This window comes from Heptranchias perlo, chromosome 3 (genome assembly GCF_035084215.1).
Source record: "Heptranchias perlo isolate sHepPer1 chromosome 3, sHepPer1.hap1, whole genome shotgun sequence".
Taxonomy (NCBI): domain Eukaryota; kingdom Metazoa; phylum Chordata; class Chondrichthyes; order Hexanchiformes; family Hexanchidae; genus Heptranchias; species Heptranchias perlo.
Genome location: NC_090327.1, coordinates 17,343,082 through 17,364,206, shown reverse-complemented (window position 1 = coordinate 17,364,206; position 21,125 = coordinate 17,343,082). Strand labels below are relative to the sequence as shown.

The window sequence follows — 21,125 nt, the reverse complement described above, 5'->3', positions numbered from 1 at the left end:
TGTCCTTCCGAAGGTGCGGTGCCCAGAACTGCTCACAGTACTCCGGGTTCGGTCTAACCAGGGTTTTGTATAGCTGCAGCATAACTTCTGCCCCCTTGTACTCTAGTCCTCTAGATATAAAGGCCAGCATTCAATTAGCCGCCTTGATTATTTTCTGCACTTGTTCATGACACTTCAATGATCTATGTACCTGAACCCCTAAGTCCCTTTGGACATCCACTGTTTTTAACTTTTTACCATTTAGAAAGTACCCTGTTCTATCCTTTCTTGATCCAAAGTGGATGACCTCACATTTGTCTACATTGAATTCCATTTGCCACAGTTTTGCCCATTCACCTAATCTATCAATATCGCTTTGTAATTTTGTTTTCATCTGCACTGTTTATAATGCCACCAATCTTTGTGTCATCGGCAAACTTAGATATGAGACTTCTAAGCCTTCATCTAAGTCGTTAATAAATATTGTGAATAATTGAGGCCCCGAGACAGATCCCCGCAGGACTCCACTAGTCACATCCTGCCAATGTGAGTACCGACCCATTATCCCTACTCTCTATCGCCTTTCGCTCAGACAACTTCCTAACCAAGTCCGTACTTTTCCCTCGATTCCATGGGCTTCTATCTTAGCTAACAGTCTCTAATGTGGGACCTTATCAAATGCCTTCTGGAAGTCCATATAAATAACATCCATTAACATTCCCCTGACCACTACTTTAGTCACTTCTTTCAAAAAATTCAATCAGGTTTGTCAGGCACGACCTACCTTTCATAAATCCATGCTGGCTCTCTCTGATTAACTGAAAATTCTCGAGGTATTCAGTCACCTATCCTTAATTATAGACTCCAGCATTTTCCCCACAATAGATGTTACGCGAACTGGTCTATAATTCCCTGGTTTCCCCCTCCTTTCTCAAAAAGCGGAGTGACATGTCCAATTTCCCAATCTAGAGGGACAGTACCTGAATCTAGAGAACTTTGAAAGATTATAGTTAGGGCATCTGCAATGTGCTCACTTACTTCTTTTAAAAACATGGGCTGGAATCCATCTGGTCCTGGGGATTTGTCACTCTTTAGTGCTATTATTTTCTTCATTACTGTTGTTTTACTTATGTTAATTTTATTGAGTCCCTGTCCCCGATTCAATATTAGTTTTCTTGGGATTTCCGGCATGCTATCCTCTTTTTCTACTGTAAATGCTGATGCAAAGTAATTATTCAACATGTCTGCCATTTCCCCATTGTCAATGACAATATCCCTACTTTCAGTTTTTAAGGGGTCAACACTGCTCCTGACCACCCTCTTTTTCCTAATATAACTATAAAAGTTCTTCGTATTGGTTTTGATATCCCTTGCAAGTTTCTTTTCATACTCTCTTTGAAGCTCTTACTGTCTGTTTTGTGACCCTTTGTTGATCTTTGTATCTTTCCCATTCGCCAGGATCTTTGCCATCCTTTTTGTATGCCCTTTCCTTATGTCTTATACTGTCCCTTACCTCTTTAGTTGTCCATGGCTGTTTTTTTGGGCAAATAGAGTTCTTGCCCCTCAGGGGTATAAACCGATTCTGTATCACGTTATATGTTTCTTTTAAACATTTCCCACTGATCATCAATCGTTTTACCCATTAACAGATTTGCCCCGTTTACTGTGGACAGTCTCTATCTCATCCCATTGAAGTTGGCCTTACCCAAGTCTCGAATTTTAGCAGCTGATTCACTTTTTTCCCTTTCAAACACTACCTTGAACTCGATCATGTTATGATCGCTATCGGATAGATGTTCACGCACAGTTAAGCCGTTAACTAAATCTGGTTCATAACTCATTGCTAAATCTAATATGGCTTGCCTCCTTGTTGCCTTTAGGACGTACTGCAGTAGAAAACTATCCTCAAGAAATTTGCTACCTTTCTGACAGTTGCTAGTCTGCTTTTCCCAATCTATGTAAAGGTTAAAGTCCCCCATTAAGACCACTATGCCTTTGTTACACGCTTGTCTAATCTCTGCATTTATACAATCTAGCACTTCAGAGCTGCTGCCAGGGGTCCTATACACAACTCCCACTATAGTCTTAGATCCTTTCCTATTTCTCAATTCAACCCATAAGATCTCTGTTGGCTGCTTACCCCTCGTTATATCCTCCTTTATCATTGAAGTGATTTCATCTCTAATCACTAAGGCTACTCTTCCCCTCTTCCATTTTCCCTATCTCACCTGTAGACCTTATAACCCGGTATATTTAGTTCCCAATCCTGACCACCCTGCAGCCATGTCTCAGTAATAGCTATCATGTCATATCCTCCAATTTGAATTTGAACCTGTAGTTCATTTAATTTATTCCTTATGCACCGTGCATTTGTATATAGACCTCTTAGTTGGGCCACACACCCTATCCTGACCTTCAGCTTTGATGCTGGGTTAATCGTTTTTTGCCTTCTCGTTTTCACTTCGTGCCTAAAGTACACTTTCTTTCTGCTGCTTTACGCTTTTCCCTTTCACTTGTTCTTGAACAACTGTTTGTAAATTTCCCCTGGGTCTTCCCCTCTCTTGCTGCTCTCAACTTTACTCCCTTCTGACTCCCCGTTCAGGTTCCCATCCCCCTGCCACTCTAGTTTAAACCTTCCCCAACAGCACTAGCAAACACTCCTGGTCCCGGTCCTGCTCAGGTGTAACCCATCCCGCTTGTACATGTCCCACCTTCCCCAGAACCGGTCCCAATGTCCCAGGAGTCTAAATCCCTCCCTCCTACACCATCCCTGCAGCCACTCATTCATCCGGTCTATTCTCCTGTTCCTATACTCACTAGCACGTGGCACTGGTAGTAATCCTGAGATCACTATCTTTGAGGTCCTGCTTTTTAATTTATCTCCTAACTCCTTAAATTCACTTTGCAGGACCTCATCCCTTTTTTTACGTATGTCGTTGGTACCGATATGGACCATGACTACTGGCTGTTCACCCTCCCCCTCCAGAATGCCCTGCAGCTGCTCCGTGACATCCTTGACCCTAGCACCAGGGAGGAAACATACCATCCTGGAGTCACGTTTGCGGCTGCAGAAACGCCTATCTGTTCCCCTTACAATTGAATCCCCTATCACTATAGCCCTGCCACTCTTCTTCCTCCCCTCCTGGCTCTTGCTGCTTTGCCCTGATAAGCCATTTCCCCCAACAGTATCCAAAGCGGTATATCTGTTTGAGAGGGAGATGGCCCCAGGGGACTCCTGCTCTACCTGCCTAATCCTTTTACGCTGCCTGGCGGTCACCCATTTCCTTTCTGCCTGCGTAATCTTTACCTGCGGTGTGACCACCTCACTGAATGTGCTATCAACGATAGTCTCAGCATTATGGATGCTCCACAGTGAATTCAGCTCCAGCTCCGAAATACGGTTAGCCAGTAGCTTAATCAAAACAAGTAGTTCCCAGAGAGAGTAGTTTTTATCCTTATTATTTCTATCCCCATAAATTTTACATTTCCATAGTACTTGATGAACAAGACTGTCACTTGTTGATATTTTGCTGTTAATATCTTTATCTCTTTTTAGAATAAAGAGAAAGTTTCATCCTACAACAGAACACCCAAAATAGACCGCAGTGAATTGGAAAAAGAAGTGAAAGAGAAAGCTTCTATGAAACGTAAACTTCCTTTCACTGTTAGCCCATCAAGGAGTGAGCAGAGGGAATCCGACACAGGTAAATCATTCCCTTTAAACTGTTTTATGTAGAAATGTGATCATTTCAATTATTATACCTCAGAATTTTTGTGTACTGTGAAGAATAGAATAAACATCCAGTTATGTTTGTGGACACAAAACTTAGGAACATAGTAGTGTACAAAACTGGAAAAAAAGAGTTTAGTCCATCTGGCCAGCCCCAGAGTTCAAAACAGAATTTCACTACCTATAATTCATCAAATCATTTTCCAGCCAAATGCACAACCGCCTCCCACTTAAAATTTGTAATGTTTGCAGCCTTGATTGCCTCCCAAATATTCACCACCCTCATGTGTGAAATAGTTATATCTGATCTATCCATTCAGCCTTCCTCTTCTGAACTTCATCACTTCCCCCCTCCCCATTGTCATTCTTGGACCCATAGTAAATAATTTCTCAGGGTTCAACTCGTCAATACTCTTATCGATCTTGAATTCCTCAATAAGATCCCCATTTAGCCTTTTCTCTAGTGTTAACATACTCAGCTTCTGTTGCCTTTCCTCGTAACTCAGGCGTCTGATGCCAGGTATTAGATGGATGGCCCTTTGCTGCACCTTTGCCAGTGACATGATGTCCTTCCTGTAATATGACGACCAGTCCTGTACGCAGTACGCCAGATGGTGACAAACCAATGCCCTCTATAGGCTTGGTATCACATCTTTGTGTTCTATTCCATTTACTGTTGAACTTAAGATCTTATTTATTTCTCCCACACACTGTGCAGATGGTTTCAGTGATCTGTCCACCAATATCTCAACTTATTTTGTGCTGTATCCTGTTTAATAAACCAGTCAGTAAATTATTTTTGAAAAGGAAAGAGATAGTTGTTGAATGCAATTAACAAATATAGAGGAAATTGTAATTGTAAGACATTGTGGATTTTCTGTGTGCTGGTATGTCTGCAAGTTATATCTACAAACAAACAAAATTAGCATTTGTATATAGCTACAACAATGACTTTCATTTCTATAGCACCTTTTAATATAGAAGAACATCTCAAAGCACTCCACAGAGGTGTAATCAAAAAATATAGCACCTTATTTTGTCCTCAGGATGTCTCCAACATATGGAAACACTTACTGTTCTAATTCCATGATAATTTCTGTTCAACAGGCAACTAAATGGGACTCAATTATCAATATATAAAATATATATCTATCTTTAATGAATGAATCCATTTATCCATGTGGGTTTTAAAAAAAAAGTGCAACTTTTTCATTATTTAAATTTGTTTTTTTGAATATTTTTGTTTTAATACTGCTAAAAACATATGAAGAACTATTTGAGAAGTTACTAACGTGATGGTATGAAGGCATTAAAGCAGTAAAGCACTTATTTGCAAATGTTTTAAGGTAGGCCCCATCAGAGAGAACTTTGTAACTACTGAGGCAGCCGCCAGCTACAATTACCTACGGTCATCATTATCCTGGAATGCAAAATAAAGGGATTATGGTCCGGGGAGGTGTGAATATTTTTTCTTTCAGGCACAACAATTGCATCACCATCCTTGGAAGTTTGTCAAAAGTACATATCTATCTAAAAATCTTCACATAAAATTTTTTCTTAATAATCATAAATTTAATAATTACAAGAAGAAAAACACAGAACTGGAAGCATAATGTTAACATCATTAACAACCATCAATTTTCAGCACATACTGCCACCTTATGAACTCATTTTCTCACGTCCCAAAATGTTACTTTCACTCTCATGCTTATTTTAGTCACAAAATCTACTGAAGGAGGTTATCATTGCCAACTATTTTATGTCTGTAATTTAATAGTAATCTGAATGGGATTTAAAGTTCAATAGTGAATCCTGTTTGACATTTCGGTCTGGTAGAGAGAGTGGAATTTATGCGTGATCCAACATAGTGTGCACTGAACACTGGGTGAGAGATATTAATGGGAGATTTTATAATGTGTGTACTGGTGTATATAATCTTCATACTGGATCTTCAATATATAATTAGAAGTTTTGCACCCATTTGGCAAAATATTACCATAGTAGATGCCATGCTCATAAGGTGAGAGTCAAGGTGATGAGCTCAAATGTCCCATTCAATTTTTTTAAAACTCAGATATGTGAAACTAATTTTTCACTAGCCAATGAACAACTTGCAAATGCCACAAACGCAACCAAATTGCAGTCATTTATTTGCCATACTACTTTGACCATCCATGTTGGTTCCCATTCCATTATATAAACAATTAAAGTAAAATTTATAACATACACAAAAATTGCTAAGCTTACCCATGATGTGTTGGAAATGTCTTCACTCTGCACCTCTCCAACACATGTGCACGAGCACACAGAACTGCCCCTCTCTCGGGGGCATAGGCATGCCTTCTGGTCTATTTCTGGAGCTTGTTCATCAACTGAGCCTTGGATCCCAATATTTTTCAGAACTCCATATTAGTGTTAAAATAAAGAGACTGAAGCAGCTAACCGACTACAATTCCCTGGGTGTACCAGTGTCACTGCATGCCCTCTCGTGAACTTCCAGAATGCAGCTTAGGATTACCATCTAATGAGTCCAAAACTTGATGGAGGGTAGAACTTCTAAACTGCCAGTTGTAGCTTGCTGTGCAAATGACTAGTCTTGGTTGCAATCATAAATACAGTGCAATAAATTAAAATGAAATTACTGAAATTTTAAAAATGTAAATCATGATTCATTCTACAAACACCTCATTGAGGCATTTTGGAGGAGATGGGAATAAAAAGTGAGGATTTTTTTAATGATCTGACGGCAAGAATGACTTTTCTCAGAATGTGCCAGGAATTCTTGTTTGTAAGCTCCAGCCTCTGTTAGGATTTTACACTCAGCAGAAACTGGCACTCCTGGGACTTGGGTGTGACCTGAGAGTCAGAAAATAGAGGAGCTCCCTAGGAACATGATGTTCCCACAGCCTCACTCATAGGTGGCTGAACTAGCAGCTTACAACATTAGTGTGGCATTGGGCTCCTGTGTGAATATGGTGACCCTTTACAACAGGTCAGTGAAATATATACTAATAATAAAAAAAATACAATGCTTTAAACTGAAATATAAATACAGCACAATAAATAACTCTCTAAAATAAATTGCGTTAACTGTACAAAGTGGCCGGAATTTTCTGTTTCTGCACCAACCAGCCCCTGGTTTCCTATCCAATCATTTTAATGGGCAAAAAATTGCAGGCTGGCAAGCACAGAAGCATAAACCTCCAGGCAGTTTATTTGCTCCCTCGCAATCCCATTTTCTCCTAGCACCAAGCCCCTGGCCTCGTGCTCGCTCCTGGCCTGAGCCCCAATTCCTTTCAGCCCCTAATTATTTAGCCCATCTGGCTCCAGTAAAACCTCTACCTTAATACATGTCAGCTGCCATCTTTCTGCATGCCTTGTGCTTAAAAAAAAAAGCTAAAATTGAGTAACGCCTGCATATGAGGCATACAGAGAAAAGTGGTTTATATACATAAAATAGAGAAAACAAAGGGAATTGCAGAAAGGAGTGAATGAGAAAGATTGAAGGCAAATGGAGAGATGCAGCGATAAGAATACAAGAAAATATACGATAGACATAATATACGAAAGAGAGACAGGGACAAAACAGACAGAGAAAGAATTGGGAGGTGTAGGACACCATTACAGGAAGACAGAGATACCATTTTTCTTCTATTTCAGTATGTGAGCAATCCTACAGGAGAAACTATCACCAGAAGGAGGGGTGTTCCACTCTGGAGGATCTGCTGGGATATTCAGAATCCTGTACACATTGTGGAGAAGAGCAAGTTTAGCCCAGTGCGACCACTGGCAATCACACTCTGTCTCCAGTGCTGGATCACATGCTGAGGTTCATCAAACGGCACTTGCTGATTCACCTGCCCCAGCCTGATTCCACTTGCTGCAACAGCTTGAAATTCATTTCAACGTATCCCGTAACAATCCTACATTTCTCGCTTTCACTCCTTAAATGCACTGTGCCCCACCACAGTTTAAGAACCACGAAGATAAAGTAATGCACGATAGCTCCCTAAATACAGACCAGGAAGTTACCATGTTCAGTCCCTGGTCTGTGCTGAATTATGTGATCTTTAACTGGAAGGACAGTAGCTGTGCTATAATTGGCCTCAATAGCACTGGGTTGTAAAAAGAAAAATTGACTACGACTTCAGCTCTTGCTATCCAATGATCCCTTGTAAAATGCACGTGTAGGAACATTATTGGCCTTGGTTTGAAGGAAGAATGAGGTCAGGCAATATAAACTTAAATGATACAATTTTAAAGGGAGTTCAGGAACATAGAACTGGGGTTTCAGATACACAAATCTGTAAAGGTGGCAGGACGAGTTGATACTGCTGTTAAAATAGCATGGGATCCTTGGCTTTATAAATAGAAGCATGGAGTACAAAAGCAAAGAAATTGTGCTAAACCTTTATAAACCACTAGTTGGGCCTCAGCTGGAGTAATGTGTACAATTCTGGTAGCCACACTTTAGGAAGGCTGTCAAGGCTTTAGATAGGGTGCAGAGCAGATTTACTAGAATGGTACCAGGGATGAGGGGCTTCAATTATGTAGAGAGACTGGAGAAGCTGGGATTGTTCTCCTCAGAGCAGAGGAGGTTAAGGGGAGATTTAATAGAGGTGTTCAAAATTAGGAAGGGTTTTGAGTAAATAAGGAGTAATTGTTTCCACTGACAGGACGGTCAGTAATCAGAGGACACAGATTTAAGATAATTGGCAAAAGAACCAGAGGAGAGAAGAGAATTTTTTTCTGCACAATGAATTGTTATGATCTGGAATTCACTGCGGTGGAAGTAGATTCAATAGTAATTTTCAAAAGTGAATTCAATATATACTTGAAAAGGAAAAATTTGCAGGGCTATGGGGAAAGAGCAACGGGATGGGACTAATTGGATAGCTCTTTCAAAGAGCAGGCTCAGGCACAATGGGCTGAATGGCCTCCTTCCATGCCGTATGATTCTATGCCTTTGATGCCATCTGCGGTCAAATAGCCCGCTGACCGGTCACTTTCAAGGTTTATCCATTAATAGGGCACTTGGTACTGTATTGGAGGTAGATTGGCACCCCTGAAACCATACCCTCCCAAGGAGTCAGTGTTGACAAGTAAAAAAAAAAGCACTGTACAGATGAAACAGGATGTAAGCAGATGATAGAATGCAAAATCTTCCTACACCTGCAGTGTCAAACATTGAGAGCAAAGGAATCTTGGAGAACCTCCTTGCATTGTGTCATTAAAAGCAATAGTCTGGCTATGTTTAAGAACTATTCACAAATTGATCGCTGGCTTTTTTTTTGGATTCCACTGGTTAGATCATAAATTCTTGATTTAAACATTAGCTCAATTAACCTTCACCACACGGACCGCAGCGGTTCAAGGAGACGGCTCACCACCACCTAAGGGCAATTAGGGATGGGCAATAAATGCCGGCCTCGCCAGCGACGCCCACATCCCATGAACGAATATAAAAAAAAATAGGCAGTTTATTATACTGACCTATCACTAATTATTAAATATTGCAAATGGAAACAACCAATATGTCTCAGTCGCCACTGTTTTATTTTTTTAAACTGCTAGATCAAGGCTGCAGATGTTTTGTCCAGCACAACCCTTGACCTTGTGAAGTTCCAGTCCAATGAACTCCATAAATGGAGTTAGTGTACAGTGATGATCATTTGTCCTCTAGGTCATAAACCTGAATTTTGTGAAGTCATGTCACGTGATGATCTGCACAAAATGTTTGTACAGGGCTGTGTTTAATCAGCAGTTGAAAGCCTACACTATGGTAATGGAGAGGGCTAAGAACCAGTAAGTGTATCACAGATCTCCCTTTGTATGATTTAAAGGATGGTGAATTCCTTTGTAATTCACCATGTGAGGAAACCCAATGTTCTTGAAGATTTTGCATCAGTTTAGGTTATTGCCTTGTAACCTACTCTGATTCATCCAGTGTCATCTGTGTAACATTTATGATATTATCTACGATTGCAAAGTTTACAGTTCCTTGTCATTTTCCTTAATAACCTACCAATTTTTGCTATTAAATGTAATGATTGTAAGGGCTTTTGACTATTAAAAATGTGGAAGTCAATCTTGAGTGTGGTGCTATCTTTTTAAAAAAATAATTTATCTTGGTTTCAAAGAAGACCAACTTAAAGATCTTTGTCCTTGTTTTCAGATCCCTGCACAGCCTTACTCTATCCAATCTGAGCAATCTTCTTCATTCGTATGTTCCTGCATGCACCTTCCTCTCCTCTGCCATGGATTGCTGCCTACTCTTCTGTTCCATCGGTTGAGGCCTTTGAAGGCCATTCTTTTAGTCACTTTGCACCAACTCTTGGAATACTTTCCTAAAAGTTCAGAGTGGAAGTGAAAAAGGAAATAAGAGGAGCAAAGAGAGAGTATGAGAATAGACTGGCGGCCAACATAAAAGAGAATCCAAAAGTCTATTGGCATGTAAACAGTAAATGGGTAGTAAGAGGAGGGGTAGGGCCGATTAGGGACCAAAAAACAGGTCTTCTCATGGAGGCAGAAGGCATGGCCGGGGTACTAAATGAGTACTTTGCATCTGTCTTTACCATGGAAGAAGATGCTGCCAGAGCCTCAGTAAAGGAAGATGTAGTTGAGATACAGGCAGGGCTAAAAATTGATGATAAGGAGGTAAAGAAAGGCTAACTGTACTTAAAGTAGGTAAGTCACCTGGTCCAGATGGGATGCATCCTAGGTTGCTGAGGGAAGTAAGGGTGGAAATTGCAGAGGTACTGGCCAAAATCTTCCAAACATTCTTTGATATGGGGGTGGTTCCAGAGGACTGGAGAATTGCAAATGTTACACCCTTGTTCAAAAAAGGGTGTAAGGATAAACCCAGCAACTATAGGCCAGTCAGTTTAACCTCAGCGGTGGGGAAACTTTTAGAAATGATAATCCGTGACAGAATTAACAGTCACTTAGACAAGTATGGATTCATTAGGGAAAGCCAGCACAGATTTTTTTAAAGACAAATCATGTTTAACTAACCTGATAGAGTTTTTTGATGAGATAAGAGAGGGTAAATGAGGGCAACGCAGTTGATATGGTGTATATGGACTTTCAAAAGGCATTTGATAAAGTGTTGCATAATAGTCTTGTCATCAAGATTGAAGCCCATGGAATAAAAGGGGCACTAGCAGCATGGATACAGAATTGGCTAAGTGACAAGAAACAGAGAGTAGTGGTGAACGGTTGTTTTTCGGACTGGAGGGAGGTGTACTGTGATGTTCCCCAGGGGTCGGTACTAGGACCACTGTTTTTCTTGATATATATTAATGACTTGGACTTGGGCGTATAGGGCACAATTTCCAAATTTGCAGATGACACAAAATTTGAAAGTGTATTGAACAGTGAGGAGGATAGTGATAGACTTCAAGAGGATATAGACAGGCTGGTGGCATGGGCGGACTCGTGACAGATGAAATTTAGTTCAGAAAAATCCGAGATGATACATTTCAGTAAGAAGAACGAGGAGAGGCAATATAAGCTGACGGGCACAATTCTAAAGGGGTACAGGAACAGAGAGATCTGGGGGTATATACACACAAATCGTTGAAGGTGGCAGGGCAGGTTGAGAAAGCGGTTAAAAAAGCATACGGAATCCTGGGCTTTATAAATAGAGGCATTGAGTACAAAAGCAAGGAAGTCATGATAGAACCTTTATAAAACACTGATTCAGCCACAGCTGGAGTATTGTGTCCAGTTCTGGGCACCGCACTTTGGGAAAGACTTGAAGGCCTTAGAAAGGGTGCAGAAGAGATTTACTAGAATGATTCCAGGGATGAGGAACTTCAATTATGTGGATAGACTGGAGAAGCTGGGGTTGTTCTCCTTGGGACGGAGATGGTTGAGAGGAGATTTGGTAGAGGTATTCAAAATCATGAAGGGTCTAGCCAGAGCAGGTAGAAACTGTTCCCATTGGCAGAAGAGTCAAGAACCAGAGGACATAGATTTAAGGTGATTTGCAAAAGAACCAAAGGTGACATGAGGAAATACTCTTTTACACAGTGAGTGTTTAGATTCTGGCATGCACTGCCCGAGGGGTGATGGAGGCAGATTCAGTCATGGTCTTCAAAAGGGAACTGGATAAGTACTTGAAAGGAAAATATTTGCAGGGCTACAGTGATAGGGCGGGTGAGTGGGTCTAACTGGATTGCTCTTGTGTAGAGCCAGCACAGACTTGATGGGCCGAATGGCCTCCTTCCGTGCTGTAACCTTTCGATGATTCTATTCTATGATAAAACCACTTTGTCTGCCTTCAAAAGTCTCTTTAAAAATACCTTTCTGCAACTCCACACCACCATAACTAAAGTTGCTTCCTTTTATGTTCCTCATCTTGTTGAGTGCTCTGAGACATTTTCTCAGATAAGAGGAGTACCAAACAAACTCAAGTTTCAGTTCATGATCTGTATGTGGCTATGAAAGCTGATATAACCGATTTACAGTGTGGCTTGTGTTGCTACGAATGTAAACATTGTATTTTGTATGTTCCTTTAAATATTTAAGGAAATGAGTACAGCTGTGGTTACTATTGTTAGGAGCTCAACAAATGAGGGTTGAACCTGAGAACTGGAGAATAGTGAAAATTCCCCTACTAGTCAAGGAATGAACAATACATGAATGAAGAATTATAAATAATCAGCAAGTCAGGCAGCATCTGTGGAGAAAGAAACAGAGTTAACGTTTCGGGTTGATGACCCTTCTTTCTCTGTTTCTTTCTCCACAGATGCTGCCCGACTTGCTGAGTATTTCCAGCATTTTCTGTTTTTATTTCAGATTCCCAGCATCTGCAGTATTTTGCTTTTGAATCAAGAATTATAGACCAGTTAATCTAATATTAGTTGCGGTGAAATGTCTGTAGTTTATCTTTTTCTTCCAAAAAGACCATAAGGAATGCTCAGCATAGTATTCAAAACAAATTGAGCCATAGTAATTTACTGGAGCTCTTTGATGAAGGGTTTAAACTATTTTTTAAGGACTATCCAGTGTATGCAATTTACTTGCCGGTTTGGAAGGCATTTAATAAAGCTCCACTTCCAGAGCTTGTAAAGGAGATTAAGTCCCCTAAAATTAGCCCGCTAGATTGAAGACTAGCCAGACAATAGAAAGTACACCGTGATCAACAGACTTTGGGGATAATGATGAGCAGAATTATTCAAGGACGTGTCCTAAATTCTCTGCAAAGCTGTTAATAAATGTTACTTGAAAACACATGGGCAAATGAAGGGAAACTGATAGCATTGAAAGAGAACTAAATAAATTAAACTGGAGTACTGGATGGCACAGTTAGTTTGCAAACCATCCTTTTATCTTTGGGACCCAGGTTTGAATCGAGACCAGGCCGATGGAATGAATGTCTTCTCTGTGGCTGTAGGGGTCTAATGGGAAATAGTTTGGATCAACCCACTTCCTATTGAGCACCAGCCCACATTGCAAAGCTGCCTATAAATTGGCAATCCCATTCCAAGTGGTCTTAAAGAATGACTTTTGTGGGATCCTGCAGAGCTCTTCCGAGATTAAGATATATACCTCATCTTGAAATGCTTGCCATTGACACTGAATGCAGAAAGTGCAAACAGATGTTCAGTTCCCCGGTACTAATAATCACCCTGTAGGTTCAAATTCCTATTAGTCCATTGCTGACTGCATCTCCCCTTCAAAACCCATCCTCCACACTAGAAGCCAATCCCTTTCCCCAAGCCACCCCCCCCCCCCCCCCAAACCAACAACTGCATTTCCTAACCAGAGCACACATACCCCTACTGGCTGTATTTCCCTTCTCTCGATGGTAGGCCCATGTCTCAATCCTCCTATCCTCACTAATCTGAATTCCCCTTCCTCAGCGCCCCTTTTCTCGCCCCCTTCCACTGTCTTTTCCCTGCTCTCCTCCCCTCTTTCTGTCCTCCTCCTGTTTGTTCCCCCTGCCCTCCTTTCCTGGTTTCCCACATTGGTTCCATTATTCGCTACCCTCTCAAATATATGTCAAATGTTTGATTACAAGTTGAAACAGGTTATTTAACCATAGAAATATATAGAAGTTACAACATGGAAACAGGCCATTCATCCCAACCAGTCCGTGTTGGCATTAACCCTCCACCCACATTTACCCATCCTGTTCCCAGATCTCTTCAACCCATTTTCCTTCATCCACCTATCCAATCTAATCTTGAATGTTGACATAGTTTCTGTCTGAATCACTAACCCTGGAAGCGAATGCCACAAACTCACAACTCTGTGTGAGGAAGTTGCTCCTGACTTCAGTTCTAAATCTCTTGCATTTAATCTTCCATCTATGGCCCCTCATTCTTGATCCCTCAACTACTGGAAACCGTGTTTCTATGTACCCTGTCCCATCCTTTCATAATGTTAAACACTTCTATTGTATAACCCCGTAAACTGCGTTTTTCTAATAAAAGAAGACCCTCTGACTTATTGGTTGTGACAAATTTCAATTCTTGGGGAGGGCTTAGAGAGGAGCAACAAGATAATTTTGCCATTGGGCTAAATTATCACAGAACTCATTGATTTCATTGGAGAATTAACTTTTAGCATAGAGCTAGAGGACGACTATAGCATTTAGCAAGACTAAAGAGTAAAAGCAACTTTTTTTTGCCACAGTGTAGATTATTTGAGGAATAGACCCTCAACTGATGCAATTAGTTATTTTGATATACTCCTTTTACCAAAAGAAAATTGGAGACATATCCATTTAAGAACAAATTGAAAATTGTAAGAAGAAGCGTAGCCAGTACATGATGAGCCCAACAAGAGGGGATGCAATTCTAGATTTAGTCCTGGGAAATGAAGATGGGCAAGTGGGTGAAGTGACACTGGGTGACCATATTGGGGATAGTGACCACAATTAAGTTAGTTTTAGCATTATTATGGAAAAGGATAGAGTTAAATCAGGAGTAAACATTTTAAATTGGGAGAAGGCAAATTTGACAGAACTAAGAGGTGATTTGGCAGAAGTGGATTGGACACAACTACTCGAGGAGAAATCAGTGGCAAGCCAGTGGGAGGCACTAAAAAGTGAAATTCTATGGGTACAATGCAGATATGTCCCCTCCAAGAAGAAGGGTGGCACTGCCAAATTTAGAGCCCCCTGGTTGTTTAGAAGTATACGGGGCAAGGTGAAGCAGAAAAAGAAAGCTTATGTCACAGAAAACTAAATACTGCAGAAAGCCTAGAGGAGTATAGAAAGTACAGGGATAACGAAAAAGGAAATAAGGAAAGCAAAGAGAGGGCATGAAAAAATATTAGCTAGTAAGATTGAAGAAAACCCAAAGATGTTTTATCAGTACATTAAGAACAAGAGGATAGCTAAGGAAAAGGTGGAACCTATCAGGGATGATCAGGGTAACTTGTGTGTAGAAGCAGAGGATGTGGGTAGGGTTTTAAATGAATATTTTGTCTCCATATTCACAAGGGAAAGGGAGGATCCGGACATAGTAGTTAAAGAGGAGAGGTGTGAAATATTGGATACGGTAAACATAACGAGAGAGGAAGTACTAGAGGGACTGGAATCCTTGAAAGTTGATAAGGCACCAGGGCCAGATGGATTGTTTCCTAGGCTATTGAAGGAAGCCAGGGAGGAAATAGCGGATGCTCTGAGGATCATTTTCCAATCCTCACTAGGTACAGGGGAGGTACCGGAGGACTGGAAGTCTGCAAACGTAGTACCATTGTTTAAAAAGGGTACAAGGGAAAGGCCGAACAATTATAGGACGGTCAGTCTTATCTTGGTGGTGGGCAAACTATTAGTTTATCCTATCTCAGTATTGATTCTATCACTTGGAAAGGCATGGTTTAATCAGGGATAGTCAGCATAGATTTGTTCAGGGAAGGTCATGCCTTACAAATCTGATTGAATTCTTTGAGGAAGTGACAAGGAGGATTGATGAGGGTAGTGCAGTGGATGTTGTCTACATGGATTTAAGTACGGCCACATGGCAGACTGGTCAGAAAGGTAAAAGCCCATGGGATACAGGGAAATTGGATCCAAAATTGGCTCAGTAACAGGAAACAAAGGGTAAAAGTGGATGGATGTCTTTGTGAATGGAAATCCGTTTCCAGTGGTGTGCCACAGGGCTCAGTGTTGGGTCCCTTGCTGTTTGTGGTATATATTAATGATTTGAACTTGAATGCAGGGGGTATGATTGGCAAATTTGCAGACGACACAAAAATTTGCCGTGTTGTTGATAGTGAAGAGGATAGCTGTGGACTCCAAGATGATATCAATGGGTTGGTGGAGTGGGCGGAAAAGTGGCAAATGGAGTTCAACCCGGAGAAGTGTGAGGTAATGCACTTAGGGAGGGCAAACAGTAAAAGGGAATACGCAGTAAACGGGAATATATTGAGAGGGGTACAGGAAGTGAGAGACCTTGGAGTGCATGTGCACAGGTCCCTGAAGGTGGCAGTACAGGTAGATACGGTTGTGAAGAAGGCATACGGAATGGTCTCCGTTATTAGCCGAGGTATAGAATACAAAAGCAGGGATGCAATGATGGAACTGTATAAAACGCTGGTGAGGCCACAGCTGGAGTATTGTATGCAGTTCTGGTCACAAGAATGTTGCCAGGGCTTGAAAATTGCAGCTACAAGGAGAGATTGGATAGGCTGGGGTTGTTTTCCTTGGAGCAGAGGAGGCTGAGGGGTGACTTGATTGAGGTGTACAAAATTATGAGGGGCCCAGATAGAGTAGACAGGAAGTACCTGCTTCCCCTAGCGGAGAGTTCAAGAACTAGAGGACATAGATTTAAACTGATTGGCGGAAGGATTAGAGGGGACATGAGGAAAAAACTTTTTTCCCCAGAGGGTGGTGGGTGTATGGAATTTGCTGCCGAATTGGTGGTAGAGGCAGGGACCCTCAACTCTTTTTTAAAAAGTACCTGGACCTGCCCCTAAAATGCTGTAAGCTGCAGGGCTACGGACCGGGTGCTGGAATGTGGGATTAGAATGGGCACCTGGTTGTTCTTTGAGACGGCGTGGACACGATGGGCCGAATGGCCCCCTTCTGTGCTGTATCTTTTCTATGGTTCTAGTCATAGATGATCAAATAGTCTGTGGTGACTATGGTTCCTGCGTTGTTGGGACCATGGACTTTATCCAATTTATCTAGAAACATCATCTTTGGAATGTACCATACTGACTTGCCTATATGCTGTACTTTTTAAAGTCAATGTTCATTTTGAATTGGGGTGTAGCCTATATGATGGAGGAGCACCCAAGTTTGGAGTAGAGCCTGTATGTAGGGACCACCAATATCATATGTTTTAGAGTTGCTTAGATGTTCTGACCTTTACATTAGCTACCTACTGGGGGAGTTGAGAAATTTTTGTGTATCCTCTAGTTGCCTGTATTGCCAGACAATTAAATAAATTGGAAAAGTCCATAATGGTATAAATTTAGCATGGCCTTTAATAAGGATTTTCCCTGTTAGGTACACTTCTTTAGTGTTTTGTTACCTTAATAAGGCTGCCATTTTAAATGTGGAAGATGCACAGTTTAACTCCATTTTAGAGACAGTTCATGGCATAGTATTGGATACAGACTTGCTGTCATATCTGTTAACTACAGTTGATTCAGAATAGATGGGACAGTTTTGTTAGTGGTTAAAAAAATATGAAAATAATGAAACCTGTATACAGTATATCTCATCTGGAAAGAAAACAATTGAGAAACTTGAGCAGTAAACACTGGGTGGGGGAGGAGAAAGACACCAGAGAGATCATCATAAATAAAAGGTAAACATAAAAAATGTTTAAATAGATGCCAAAATAACCTTCAGAGCAATGCCTTGCAAGAGCTTATCCTCTAATGTTTATCAAAAAGTACTTCCTCCATATTTAATTTCAGTAAAACCAATTTGTACACTTGACATTTTAATGAACAGTGACTCTGCTGATTAATAAGCAAAGATTTGGTAAAATCCATACAGTGAGACCAATGCAGCCAAAATTAGTCAAGTATAGTTTGGTTGAAGCATGCTGTGAAAAGTAGAAAACATCTTTGAGGGAGAAGGTGCTCATTAAGGTGAGTGTTGTTAATCTCAGGAATTATATAATTTTCCACTTTTGAGCCAGAACTAGTATCACATGTTATTACATCAATTATAGCTTTAGCCACATAGAGTTATAGGGGGCCTTTTAAGACCACGCACTTATGGCAAGGAGCCTTACCCGCTGGCAGTGCATATTAGAAATTCAGGCACATGTTGCACATGATTTTCCAACCATTTAATGATCGGAGAAAATCATGCGTAGAATATGCCTGAATTTCCAATGTACACTCCCAGCCAGCGTAGCGTCCTACTTGAAGTGTCTCCTTCAATTTCTAGCATTTTGTATTCTTTTTCTTTTTATATCTCCTTCTTTCCACTCTGTTAGAATGATTTGTATTTTGAACTGAAACTCACAAGTTATTGGGAGAAATGGATTCTACTCCCAGAAAATGCTATTGGTAGGGATTGCAGTGATATCTTTAGTTTGATGACTTTGACACAAATTACTACGTGTTAAATGTATTCAGTTTTTCAGGATTGATTCCTGTATTAAAACTAACATCTCTTTACAAAGTCCTGCAGGTGAAATTAAATGTCTTTGTTTTGCTCCATTGCAAGCTATGTTTTAACAATGTGACAATGATTGAAATGTTTGATAAGATTTATAGCTTGTCAGAAATCAGACTGATGTAGCTCTATACATCAAATTTATTGTGAAAGTCATTCAATTTCCCAATAAATACAATGCTTTTGACACCCAGTTGTAGCCCTGTTTATGCTCCTAGATAGAGCTCCGATTAAAATTTCCCAAAATCTAACCTTGCCACCATTACAAATGCTGTGCTCCAGATCGATCGTGGCTTCAAGTCAGGACTGATTCAGAGGCCAACCAATCCAAGCAAACAGTTTTTGTGCAGTGTCTGATTATATGCATATGTACAGTGTTATATTGTGCAGTAAAAATAATTAAATTGCAGCAATGTAGCAGCCTTCCTGGCTTAATTAGCAAGCTATACTGTGCTCAACTGAACCCTGCTTATGAGATATATGCTAGTGGAGGATGCTGCAAGAGTCCTGATAGGGTACTGTAGTTAAATGACAATGGAACCAACTGCATCACATACGTGGATAAAAATGTGTACATGACATGTCTGTTCAACAACAACAACAACTTGCAGTTAAATAACACCTTTAATGCAGAAAATCGTCTTAATGCGCTTCACAGAGGCATAAGAGGAAAAAAGGATGCCGAACCAAAGGAGAGATTGGGGGGGGGGGTGACCGAATCTTGGTCAAAAAGGTGGGTTTTAACAAGAGTCTTAAAGTAAGAGAGGAAGGTGGAGATGCAGAGGGGCAGCAAATTTCAGATCACGGGGCCTAGGAGACCGATGACACCCAGTGATGGGGTTAGGGAGAAAGCACAAGAGGCCAGAATTAAAGGAATAGAGATTTTTTTGGGGGGGAGGGAAAGAGAGGTGTACTAGAAGAGGTTACAGAGATGGGGAGGGTGAAGCCATGGAGGGATTTAAGTACCTACTGTATATTTATCCACAATTGCACAATACTGCAGTTGCATATGTTGAATTGGTTGGTGTATTGGTAATTGAGGTTGAGGCCTTGTTATGTTATCATTTAGAGGCTATATTTGAGAGATTATTTTGGTGTAACATTGTCTGTGTTTGGATGGTTGAGTTCTGAGCTTTAATCCCTTCACTGACTTTGGCTATTTAGTAATAGTCACATGGTGTAGCTTGCCACATTAGAACTTAATCCTGTGAAAAAGTGGTTAACACACTGTTATAGAAGCCACAACGATTGTATAAATATGAGTTAGCAGATCAGTATTTGAATCCCAGCCTTGATTGACATTTTCTGATTTGATGGAGGTTTGTTCCCCAGCCGAATTTCTTTCCTCGCCATCTCTTCTGAAGCCATCGAATCCTCGCTGGACTATAATCCCACGCGTGCTGATTTCCCTCCAAATGGCTATTATTCGTACGTAACCCTTGACAGTGAATGTTAAACAACAGCTTGCATTTATGAAGCATCCTTAGCATAAAGAAACTTCCCATGGCACTTCACAAATAAGGAAAGCACACACCAAGCCAGGAACAGTGATCAAAAGCTTGGTTGAAGATAGGGTTTTGAGATTTTTAAAGGTGCAGAAAGAGGTTTCGGGAAGGAGTTCAAGGCATTTGATGGTTGTGCTATCTTTGATGGGGTAAACTGAAGGGAGATACATAGAAGGCTGGAGTCAGAGGAATGGAGCAATTGGATGAGATTGCAGAGTCAGGATGAGACAAGGATATGGAGTGATTTATAGACTAGGACAGAGATTTTAAATTTAATGCATTGGGGACAAGGAACCACGCACATCAGTGAGGAAGGCGTTAATGAAGAAAATAATAGCACTAAAAAGTGACACCCCCAGGACCAGATGGTTTCTATCCCAGGGTTTTAAAGAAAGTAGGTGAGAACATTGTAGATGCCCTAACTATAATCTTCCAAAGTTCTCTCGATTCAGGAACCATTCCTTTAGATTGGAAAATTGCACAGTAGAAGCTTAAGGAAGATGAGGGGGAAAAACCAACGAATTATAGACCAGTTAGCCTAACATCTGTTGTAGGGAAATTACTAGAGTCTATAATTAACGATAGAGTGACCGAAAATCTTGAAAATTTTCAGCTGATCAGCATGGGTAAAGGGTAGGTCATGCTTGACGAACCTGATTGAATTTTTTGAAGAGGTGACTAATGTAGTGGACAGGGGAATGCCTATGGATGTTGTTTATATGGACTTCCAGAAGGCATTTGATAAGCTCCCACAAGAGACTGTTAGCTAAAGTTGAAGCTCATGGAATTGAGGGCAAATTATTGACTTAGTTAGGCAGTTGGATCTGTGTTGGGGCCTCAATTATTCACTCTATTTGTTAATGACTTAGATAACTGGATAGAGAGCCACATATCCAAGTTTGACAATAACACAAAGATGGGCAGCATTGTAAGCAGTGTAGATGGAAGCATAACATTACAGTGAGATATTAATAGATTAAGTGAATGGGCAAAACAGTGGTAAATGGAATTCAATGTAGTCAAGTATGAGCTCATCCACTTTGGACCGAAAAAGGATAGATCAGAGTACTTTCTAAATGGTGGAAAGCTCGAAACAATGGAGGTCCAGAGAGACTTAGGGGTCCATGGACATAGATTGGTTACAGCCATTCGGCCCATCGAGCCCATGCCGGTTCTTTGTAAGAGCAATCCATGTTAGTCCCATCCCCCCTCTCTATCCCCGAAGGCCCTGCAAATTTGTTCCCTTCAAGTATTTAGCAATTCCTTTTTGAAAGCCACAAATGAATCTGCTTCCATCGCCCTTTCAGGCAGCGCA

The 21,125-nt window shown here is 40.8% G+C and overlaps 1 protein-coding gene across 3 annotated transcripts in view; it reads left to right on the top strand.

Moving 5' to 3' along the window:
* Positions 1–21,125, top strand: part of ankrd12 (ankyrin repeat domain 12) — a 213,014-nt gene that overhangs the window by 132,970 nt on the left and 58,919 nt on the right. For all 3 annotated transcript variants that reach the window (XM_067978369.1, XM_067978370.1, XM_067978368.1), the window contains exon 3: positions 3,536–3,683. In XM_067978369.1, coding sequence (XP_067834470.1) covers positions 3,536–3,683 — 148 coding nt within the window. The remainder of the gene's footprint in view (positions 1–3,535; positions 3,684–21,125) is intronic.